Source organism: Erpetoichthys calabaricus, chromosome 3, assembly GCF_900747795.2.
Source record: "Erpetoichthys calabaricus chromosome 3, fErpCal1.3, whole genome shotgun sequence".
Classification (NCBI taxonomy): Eukaryota; Metazoa; Chordata; class Cladistia; order Polypteriformes; family Polypteridae; genus Erpetoichthys; species Erpetoichthys calabaricus.
The window spans coordinates 274,169,199-274,180,477 of record NC_041396.2 but is presented as its reverse complement, the minus strand read 5'-3'; the positions used below and the strand labels follow the sequence as shown (position 1 = coordinate 274,180,477).

The window sequence follows — 11,279 nt, the reverse complement described above, 5'->3', positions numbered from 1 at the left end:
TGTAGCAACTTTTTAATGTTAAAGTAGGCTGCGCGTTTTGCAGCTGTTAATGGTGAGAAGTCGGGAAAAATACGAATAAGATTATTTTCAAATATAATCTCTTGCTTGTGTCTGAGAAGTGCCATCACATCAAGCTTACATTGTAATCGCTCGAAACGGACAATAAAAGACCTAGGTTTAAAGGTGCTTGATCTGTATATGCGATAAGCTGCTGCTATCTCAATGTCGAGTTTAAAATCGTCTCCAATTATTTTAGAGAGTAATTCTACTGCAAATTTCACTGGGTTTGAGCTTTCTCGTTTCTCAGGTATACCCTCAATTCTTATATTGTTTCTTCTGCACCCATCTTCCAGGGCCACAAGTCTGTCACCGAGTTTTTTGCATTCAGAATTCGCAGCTGTAGCTTTTTCATTGGCGTTAGACACCAATTGTTCTGCTGTTTCAGCTCGAGCCGTGAATGCCTGCTTAACGTCCTCCGGCTGATCTGTAACATCATTCATCTGATCGGCAAGTTTTTTCAGATTGGATCTGTTTTCTTCGATGTGTTCCTCTAGTTTCTCCAACATGCTTTTAAAGGTCACGTCGAAACGTTTAAATAGACGCATTTCCCGGTCTTTGTTATCCTTTTTAAGCTCAATGTTATCCTTCGTAAGCTTGTTCTTAAGCTCAATGTTAGCCTTCTTGACCTCATTCTTGTTATACTTCTTAAGCTCATTTATAGCTGTAGCCACGGCAGTGGCCAGTGTAGCGATCATCTCTTTCAGTTTGGACAGTTTGCTCTGGATTTCGTGCTCTGTGAGTGGAAATGCAGCTCCTGTTACAGCAGGTGCTGCGGGCTTGCGATGAGTAGATGAGAGCACATCCTGCAGGGCCTTTTCTAGTCTTGAATGATCCTCAGAAATCGACGATCCATCGCGACCTGTATCATTTGCACCTTCGCTCCCATTTTCACTCTCGACTGGAGACAATACAATGGAGCGGGGTCCTAGGAAATCTGCGCATTCGTCTGCCTGTTCCAGGTCAGTCTCCGAGAGGCCATACCTTGCACTTGGGCCGGATGTCTGTCCAGACTTTGATGCAGTTTTAAGTTTCTTTTCTGGTTCTTTCTGACTTTTCTTCTTGTTACTCATGCTTGTATATTGTAGTGGAAGTTCCTTGGTCGGGTTAAATACAGGATACCTCTAAATAATATGAAATATATGGGAAAATAAAGCCGCTGCTAGAGGAGTTCTGCTTCAGATGTCCTTCTCCTATAACGGACAAGACCAGTTTCTGTTTTGTAGAAAACAATTAATATTGCTCCCTAAAGCCTTCTTCAAACTTCCATATTTACCTGTGTTCTTTTCTGAAACTGCATGATGCATGCAATCCGTCGCACACCACTGAAATAAATTCTGTTTACGCCTCTTGTTCACATCATAGAGAAATGCAAATGCAGGATATTTTTCAAAATGTGACATGTGGCATATTTTCTATACAGAGACACACCAAAACACACCATTGTCTACCTTTACAGTACTGTGTTTTCTGTGTAGGAAAATTTCACTAGATGAGTCATCTCAAATAAAGGAGCGTTGGAATCATCAGATGGGGCAATTCCCTCATCAGACTAAACAACCAACACAGACTCCACTACAGAAAACCCCGGAGAGGACAGGTTGCCTGAGGTCTTCAGAACTGTAACTGTGTTTGACTTTATTTTTGACTTTGACTTTTACTGTTTTAATCTCTTTCATTGTCAATTGGACATAGTTCATCAATTAATTAATTAATTCATAGATATTGTTGGTGTCCATTTATATTTAATCAGTTTCTCCCTTTATCTATGTGTGTTTTAAAAAATCTGAATTTATATTTGTATCAGTTCTATAATTTGTAATTAGTATAATGTATACTTGCAATTTAACTGAGAATTGTTCAGACTACTCTGCTCCTGCACTCAGTGAAGAGAGTTATACAACTTATTTTTTGTATTTTGTTTTAAATACTTTAAATACTTGCTGGAAATAAAATGCTATTTGTTTGTCCAATTCCTCCAACTTTTTTATCAAATTCATTTTACAGTAGTATTTTCGGTTTTATTGCTATATCCATTCATTCATCCATCTCCTCTGTGGAGACATTTAATTAGATGCCATATACAATATGACTCATTCTAAGGTGCTGACCATTAGCAGAGTTGTCACAGTGTAAGCATTCTGAGCAGTTCTACTTATGAAAGGTTTCTTGAATTCAAACTGATTTTTTTTAAAGATGTACAGTAAAATAGAGGCTATTAATATTTTTCCTTCAAATGTACAAATGTATAACAATGCAATGAGGAAGATTTGCTTTGTTTGTTTTTTTTTGATACCTGTGACATTTGCTGGCACCCATAATATGTTACACTCCACCCTTACGTACAAATCACCTGGGTGTACACCAATGCCCAAATCAGTGAATAAAAAGCATTGCATGTTCAGACAAGCCACTGTTGGAATTCACACATAAACATCAAACTTGACTTTCCATATTCAGACTTTATTCCATACACAATATTGTGCAAAATTCTTAGACACCCAAGATTTTTATATAAAATTTGATTTTAGATTTTTTTTTTGTGTATGTGTTTAATTCATTGCAGACAACGACCTTATAAAAAAAGTAAAAAAGGCATTTGTTCACTTACAGGTTTGTTCTCCGGGAGCACATGGGGAGTGGTGTTTGTTTCCATTCGATGGACCCTCAGGTGCAAACGCGTACCTACAACCCACTGTGTTTTGTCTGGATGTTCCTCTGGTGCAGCCGTGGTGTTTGGGAGTTGCAGTACTGCACAAGAAGTAACTGGCGTATGATGGACGCCTGCCACTGGACAGATAGGATGGGACAGACATGATGCGGGCTGCTGCAGAGAGTCTGCAATGAATGCGCGTGTGCGGCATAAAAGGCATAGATATCCTTTAGGCTAGGCGTGTGACCTGGGAGAAAATGGGGTGATAGACTCGGATCAGGTGATGGTTCACTCAGGATAAAAGTCATGCTTTTGCCATCCAAGGAGTTCACTTCAAACGAGGAGAAGATCAGTATGTGAAGAATTAAGGCAGCCGCAGAGTGATTTACAGGCAACAGCAAACTAAATATTCTTTTTACTTTTACTTTCCCACGTATCCGAAGAGCAACCCTACAAAGACCTCAGGCAGAAGGTGGCATGGCTCTACCTAATTTTCAGTTTTATTACTGGGCAGCAAACATACAAGCCATAAAAACCTGGACACAAATAAATGAACATACACAGGCCTGGTCCACAATAGAAATAAAATCCTGTAGTACTTCTTTATACTCCCTGCTCTGCTCTCCAATAAATGAAAGTTATCGCAAATATACTAATAACCCAATTGAGCTTTACTCACTTAGAATATGGAACCAAATTAGAAAGCATTTTAAGATGGAAAATCTTTTATTGGTGGCACTTCTGCAAGAAAATCACCTCTTTCAACCCTCGCAAACATATCCAGTTTTTAATACCTGGAAAAGTTTTGGGATTAAAATGCTCAGAGATCTTTATATAGACAACATATTTGCATCTTTTGAAAAATTACGTTCAAAATTCAACCTCCCAGCTACACATTTCTTTCACTATCTTCAAATTAGAAATTTTGTTAAACAGAAATTGCCCGATTTTCCCCACCTCGCACCCTCCACAATGCTGGAAAAAATACTGCTCAATGCCGAGGAATTAAACACCATTTTCGCATTATATAAAATCCTATTAGAGTCCCTCCCTTTCAAAGATCCGAAAGGACATTGGGAACAAGATCTCTTAATCAATATATCAGAAAAGGAGTGGAAGGTAGCAAAGCAGAGAATTCACTCGTGCTCCATATGTGCAAAGCATAGAATTATTCAACTAAAAAGTATGTATCGAGCTCATGTGTCTCGCTTAAAACTGTCCAAAATGTTTCCAGGGCAAGATCCAACCTGCGAACGCTGCAACCAAGCTCCTGCCTCACTGGGTCACATGTTCTGGGTCTGCACCAAATTAACATCATTTTGGACAAAAATTTTCAAGTGCCTTTCAGACAGCCTTGGGGTCACAATCCCTCCTAACCCACTAACAGCTGTGTTCGGTGTTCTTCCAAACGGACTTGAAGTGGAAAAGGACAAGCAAACGGTGATTGCATTCACTACACTTGTGGCACGCAGACTTATTCTGTTAAATTGGAAGAATCCTAACTCTCCTCTGATAAGTCAGTGGGAAACCGATGTTTTATATTATTTGAAATTGGAAAAAATCAGATTCTCAGTTAGAGGATCTGTACAAAATTTTTTCAAAACCTGGCAGGATCTGATCAATATTATTTTAGAATAAGAGAAATAACTATTACCGCATTTAATTCCCTTCTCCATCTCTTATTAACATATATATTTATTTCTCCCTTTCCTTTGCTTATTGTTGTCTTATTAAAAAGCCCTAAGCAATTCTCCTTTGGCTAAGCTCTCCTTCTCAGGGGTGGGGTTTTATTTGTCTTTAATTTGTTTGGTTATAAATTGATCTATTTGTATGGAATGATTACAATTAAAATTAATAATATATATATATATAAAAAAAAAACATTCTTTTTACTTTAGCTTCTTAAAATGGGATTTTTTTTTTAAAGATTTTTTAAGGTGCCATGTGGTGAATGTAATTTTTTTGAACATTACTTTATTTGTTTGTGTTTCAGCTTAATTAATTACTGCAGTTATTGTGTGCATTTTTTACATCATCACGAACACTGAGATGAGAAGACAGAGACACAACCCAAGTGGAAATTAACCCCAATAACGGGCGCATTTATTCCACAACAAATAATTTACAGCTATCTTCTAGCAGAATGAAACTCACAAATGCCCTGTAAAAATAACAGTCACTTCACTAGGCAGGCTATTACAGTCTTGCAGTGTTCCCAGTCGTCGTCCAGCATCTTGTGTCATGTCTATTTTCCCAGTTCCCTCTGTTATCATTAGCAAGGTGGTATTTATAATGCCATGGGAGACTCCACCTGCCTTCTCGGACTTGAAAGATATAATGACAATCATGGAACTCAGAGCTCAGCACACCTGTGAATACCCTGCTGCCAATCACCTGTCCAGAACCCACCCAGCTCTAGAGTGGCAATGCTGGCTAATACAATATTTTCTCTGTGGAATCTTTTCTTGTTTTTGTTTTTAAATAGCAGCCATAACACATGCACTTCAGGACAGGTCATCCAACTGAAGCTAAGTATGTTTGGGTCCAGTCAGTACTTGAATGGGAGACCAACCAGGAAAAAGCTTGGGCTGCTGCTGGAAGAGGTATTGGTGAAGCCATCAAGAGGCACTTACCCTGTGGTTTGTGTGTGGATTCCAATGCCCCAGTGCAGTGATGGGGACACTGTAATGTAAAAATGACACCATCCTTCGGATGAGACATAAAACCGTGGTCCAGACTCTCTGTGGTCATTAAAGATCCCTGGGCATCCTTCATAAAGAGTAGGGTGTAACCTGATGTCCTGGCTAAATTGTTAACTATGGCCTGGTCATTCTAGCCCCCTAATCATCACCTGTCTCTGATTGGCTAACTATCTCTCATCCCTTCACCACTCAACAGCTAATGTGTGGTGAGCATACTGGTGCAAAAATGGCTGGCGTTGCATCATTCAGGCGGATGTTGCACATTAGAGGAGGTTGATGTGGTTTCCCATTCACTGTGTAAAGTGCTATGAGTACCTTGAAAAGCACTGTATAAATGTAATGAATTATTATTTGTTACAATTCCCAAGAGACCGCTGCCAGTGAGGACTGGCTGACTTAAAACATTGCCGTACACATGGAAAACCTTGTGGAAACCCAGCTATTCTGAGCAGTGATGAAGGAAAGCTTTGGGTGTAAGGCAGGAACAATCCCCCGACAAGGTGTCAGTCCATTGTAGGATGTACACACTCACATAAACACACATATCATGGCTAGTTTAGCAACACCAGTCCACCTAACCTTCATGTCTTTGGAATATGTGAGAAAACTGGAGCAGTTGGAGGAAACCCATGCGGACATGAAGAGAACATGCAAACTCCATGAACGGAGCACCGTGGAAGCGAGAAGCATTTCCATTTGCTGTATGTGAAATGCCCAATATCACATTTGCAATTTTTTTCTATTAACATTAGTGAGAAATGTTCGAGTCATTAGATTCTGATTTTCATACCATAACTGAATGACAAAAATGTAAATCCAAATTGTATAAAATGCTTTATATAGGCTTCTTTGGAGACATCAAATGTGCACTTAAGACTGGTGTATTACAGACTCATGACATTTATGACATTGCATAAGGATTCAGTGCTCAAATCTTCAGTATAATTTTATTTTGCATTTTGAAAGATTTAACAGAGTTCAAATTCTCTCCTTTTTCATTTTCATATTTCACTTTTCAAAATTCCTTCACAAAATATTTCACTACCATAATTACTGCTATGGTTAAAACACCGCAGCACACATGGAAAACTTTGTGGAAAAACAAAGTGCAAAATGTAGAAGTACCAGTGAGTACTGGCCGGCACTGAGCACTGTAATTATTCAAAATCTAGAAGTTTTTATTTAAAATTTTTTTAAATGTACCTAATATTGTACACAGTACTGCAAATTAACTTTGACTAACTTTTTAAAATTGAATCCATATTAAATCTGACTATACACAGATACTTAGAATTTACTCCGTATATTTCAGATGTGACTTTATATATCCAGAAAATATTTAAAACCTCTCAAACCATCAGTATTTCAGATTGACTTAATGTATTAAGAAATCAACTCTGATACATTAAACACTACTCAATTTATTCCAATTATGTGGTGAGTGTATTGGCACAAGAATGGCTGCTACCAAATCATTCGGATGGATGCCACATATTGATGGTGGTTGACGTGGTTCCCACCGTCTCTGTTAAGTTCTTTAAGTAGGACAGAAAAGCACTAGACAATTGTAAATAATTAATATTATTTAACATTTGTTAAATATTCAAGTTGGACATTGCTCTGAAATACTAATGTACTTTCCAGTAGACTAATATAATTGGGGTGTCATCACTTGCAAATAATTTACCTAGTAAAATGTATTAACATTGCATACATTTTGGTTTTAAACGTCAGCTTCACTCACAACACTAAATTTAAGCAGCTTTGACAGTAGTTGTATTCATTATTACATAACTATTAAATAAAACAAAAAAATGTATTGGCAACTCTAGATTGAGCCCTGTTTGGTCAGAGTGTGGGTGGGTGAATGAATGTGCCCTGTTGTGGACTGGCAACATGTCAGGGTTAGGGGAGTCAGAGACTGTCCTTGTAAGTGTGGGTCATAGGCAGAAATCATCTCTGTGTGGAGCAGAGCACAGGTATCCGCACATCCACACAGGCTACAGTCTTCCGTTAAAACTAATGTGCCAGTTCCTGGAATGTAGGAAGAATGCTGGAGTACCTGTATGAAAACTCATTTGGACATGGAGAGATCATGCAAACTGCACATAGACTTGAGATCCAGATCCACTCTCCTGGAGCGGGAAAGCAACAAGTCTAACCACTGTGCTACAGTGCCACGTCTCTTATCTTAATATGTCTCATCATTTAAGTATTACTTGCTAAAATAATACAATTTTTAAAGGATACCTAAAGAATTTCCTGACAGAGGTGAATTCAATTAACAATTAATAATCTATTCACTTTCTGAACTCATCTTTCCAAAAATGGCTTTGGGCAAACCCTAATCTATTCAAACAGAAAGACAAAATGCAAGAACCAATAATTACAGGGGGTGTCCGTGTAGTTGAGTGGACACAAGCACATACAGGGTCAGTTTGGAGTTAGCAATGGAACTTACTTCATTATGTCTGTGGGGTAAAACGAAACATGAGATGCTACAAGAAGGCCAAAATGAACACTGAGAATACAGTAACCAAGTGTGGAGACCCTGCTGTGCTATCCTGCTTTCTCCATGAGTAAAGAAAAGTATAAACCACACCTGATTAACTGTGCCTTATTCTGTATAATTGCTTCCACCTTCAAATTGTAACCAATTTAATGAAGCATCTTCATCCCTCTATCCATCCATTTCCAAAACCTGCCTATTCAGAGGAGGGATGGAGGGAAGCTGGAGAGTATCACAGTAAGCTTGAGGCAGGAGTAATCCCCGGGCAGGGTGTCACTCCATTACGGAGTGAACACACTCACATAAGTGCACACATCACCGCCAATTTAGCAACACCTGTCCACATAACCTTCATTTCTATGGATTGTGTGAGAAAACTGCAGTAGTTGGAGGAAACCCATGCGGACATGAGGAGAACATGCAAACTCCATGAAGGGAGCACCCTGGAAGCGAGAAGCATTTCCATTTATATCAAACGCCCAATAGAACATTTGCATTTTTTTTCCGCAATTACTTTTAGTGAGAAATGTTTGAGTCATGGGTGGCCCGGTTGCGCAGTGGGTAGCACTGCTGCCTCTCAGTTAGGAGACCCGGGTTCGCTTCCCAGGTCCTCCCTGCATGGAGTTTGCATGTTCTCCTTGTGTCTGCGTTGGTTTCCACTCACAGTCCAAAGACATGCAGGTTAGGTGCATTGGCGATTCTAAATTGTCCCTAGTGTGTACGTGGGTGTGTGTGTGTGCGCGCCCTAAAGTGGGCTGGTGCCCTGCCCGCGGGTTTGTTTCCTGCCTTGTGCCCTGTGTTGGCTGGGATTGGCTCCAGCAGACCCCCGTGACCATGTAGTTAGGATATAGCACGTTGGATAATGGATGGATGGAGGTTTGAATCATTAGATTCTGATTTTCAAACCCTAAGTGAATGACAGAAATTTACATCTAAATTTTATAAAATGCATTATATAGGCTTCTTTGGCAACATCCAATGTGCATTTCTAAGGCTGCTTTGGTGTGTTACGGATTCATGTCATGTATGATATGGCATGAGGATTCAGTTCTTAAATGTTCAGTATAATTTTATTTTGCATTTTGAAAGATTTAACAGAGTTCAAATTCTCTCCTTTTTCAGATTTCACTTTTCAAAATTCCTTCACAAAACATTTCACTGTTATAATTACTGCTATGGTAAAGCACAGTTTGACCTCTTACTATTTATTAGCTTTTTTTACTAGACTGTAACTGCCTCTCAAATCTGCTAAAACATTATGAAAAATTCCATTTAAAACGTCAGTTAAGAATGATTTCAAGTATAACCAAAAATATTGCAAAACATGAATTCAAGCGTCCTTGTGTATTCTGTGCAAAACGGGTACTTGTCTGCTTCTGCTCCAGAGGATACTGGTCATTTGCCAATCATCATAGAAGTATGAAGCTTACTCCTTTCCAAAGGGTTCATATTCCTAGCATTTAGTTAAAAATTGCCTAAGCTGTAACAGCCTTTTCGGGAGTTTTATAGAATGGATTTCAAGTTAAGAAGAATGTTTTTTGACTTTCAGCTGTGCACAAAAGTTTTCATTGGCACTGCTGAGTAGGATTACAAAAGCATTGATCTTGCATGAGTGTTAAGTTCCCCCTCAGTGGAAGAGCCGGTAGTTTATAAGGAAACCATGGAGTCCCTGGTCCACCTCCACTATTAGTTGGTACAGTAGCGGACGAAGCGCAGGGAGCTGCAGTTTAAAATATCCGAATGGTCCGGAAATATGGAGTCCACCCTAAAACCCTGCGCTAAAGCCACTTTCAGCATCTCTTCCACTAAGCCGCGACTGTCACGAATCTCCCGTCCACAAGGTGCTTTTAACTGACGGTAACGGTGTTTGTTATACTGCTCCAGGGTCAACTCGGGTGGACGCGGCGTCCATTCAAGTCTCAAGTAACAGGGTTCGCCTTCCAGGGGAAGGGGCGACACAGCGCCCCCAGACGTCCAGTAGGTGAAGGCGCGGCACAAGAGTTCGACCACTGCGCAGGAGGTGCAGAAGACGTTGGCTGTGAGGAGTCTGACGGAGCAAGTGTAGAGCTCGTAGTTCTCGGGCGCCCGTTTCCAGTTGAAGTGCAGTACGCGATCTTGACAGTTCACGTCCACACTGAGGACGGCACTGCGACTGCAAGCCCCGACGACGTCGTGCCCCTCCTGCTGTCCGATCTCGTCTAGCAGCGGTCGGATCTGGTAGAAGTCAGCCTCCCTTTTGAGCAGCGGCATCTCTGTGAAGCCAATCGGGAGGTCCAGGCAGCTGGAGCGCAGGTAGTTGAGGATATGCCGGAAGATTTTACCGTCCCTGTCGATAAAATAGTTGCCCTTGTCATCTTTGAGTAGCGGTAGCTCCCCTTTGAACATAGCGCCCAGCATTGAGTCCTGGAACTTGGTCAGCGTGCCCAGGGTGGTCGTGTAAACTTGGCCCCCGACGTTTAATGAAATAGGGTCTCTGAAGGCGCTTTTCTCCGGGTTATTCAAGTTTAGCATGATATAGGTCTGTTTTCCTCTTCTTGTTTAACACGATGCCTTGAAAGTGAAACAAGTGCACAAATAAATAACTTAACAAAACGCTTCTCCACACTTAATACTTAGCTGCCGGTTTTACTGCTTTCAGTCAGCTGATTCAAGCATTGCATAACAGCGCGATTTAATTACATCAGACGGCGAGCGAAAGCGAAACTTTATACCTCCTCCTCCTCGGGCTGTCCGGTCCATAGAAGCGCCCCATCAGCCCGGGACGTTACACTTCGAGATCCTGAGAAAGCCAAGAAGCAGCAAACAGAAAGAAGAGAACGAGCGAGCCAACCCCAAGTAAATTGCGTCTACGGACCGAGCGTCACATTTCAAAGTAGGCGAGTCCGCGGCAAGCCCTTCTTTTAAAGAGACAGTGGCGAACGAGGGGCGGTGCCTGACTAATCACAAAAGGAGAGATCACGTGTTGTTGTGCGGTGAGGCGCTTGGGGACGCACAGGACAGCCGGCCCTTTAGCGAAGAATCGCGACATTTGGATGCAAACACCTTAGTTCCTGTTTAAAGATGCTGTAAGGTTGCACGAAGAAAGGATTGCTTCTCATGTCAGTTGTTTTGCACGACCCAATGGCACAGTGTGTAATGTACCTCTTAAAAGGATCAATTCATATGAGTGTATGGTGTCACAAAAGGTAACATTGCCACTTGATAGTGACTGAGCGTACTCATCACTACAATGATTCGATGTAGATTACAGGATGGCACAACAGGTAGTATAGTCTTTGGACAGAAACTTAACAGTACAGGGAATTATGTGCAAATGCTATTTATAAACTGCAGTTCAGCACAGTGCTGCCCAAAGTCA

The 11,279-nt window shown here is 40.6% G+C and overlaps 1 protein-coding gene across 2 annotated transcripts; it reads right to left on the bottom strand.

Annotated features, from left to right (window-relative positions):
* Nucleotides 1-6,610: 6,610 nt before the first annotated feature.
* On the bottom strand, nt 6,611-10,821 carry LOC114648963 (BTB/POZ domain-containing protein KCTD21-like). Of its 2 annotated transcripts, none has more exons than XM_028798324.2 (2): nt 10,527-10,821; nt 6,611-10,471 (listed from the first exon to the last, which is right to left on the bottom strand). In XM_028798324.2, exon 2 carries the CDS (start codon nt 10,430-10,432, stop codon nt 9,608-9,610), a length of 825 nt encoding a protein of 274 aa, XP_028654157.1. In that variant the 5' UTR covers nt 10,433-10,471; nt 10,527-10,821; the 3' UTR covers nt 6,611-9,607. The 2 variants fall into 2 exon arrangements, with proteins under 2 accessions (XP_028654157.1, XP_028654156.1); XM_028798323.2 differs by having other exon boundaries at nt 10,633-10,819.
* Nucleotides 10,822-11,279: the final 458 nt, after the last annotated feature.

Bases quoted from the DNA above. Each gene is read 5' to 3' on its own strand.
- LOC114648963 (XM_028798324.2), bottom strand. From the start codon at position 10,432: ATGCTAAACTTGAATAACCCGGAGAAAAGCGCCTTCAGAGACCCTATT.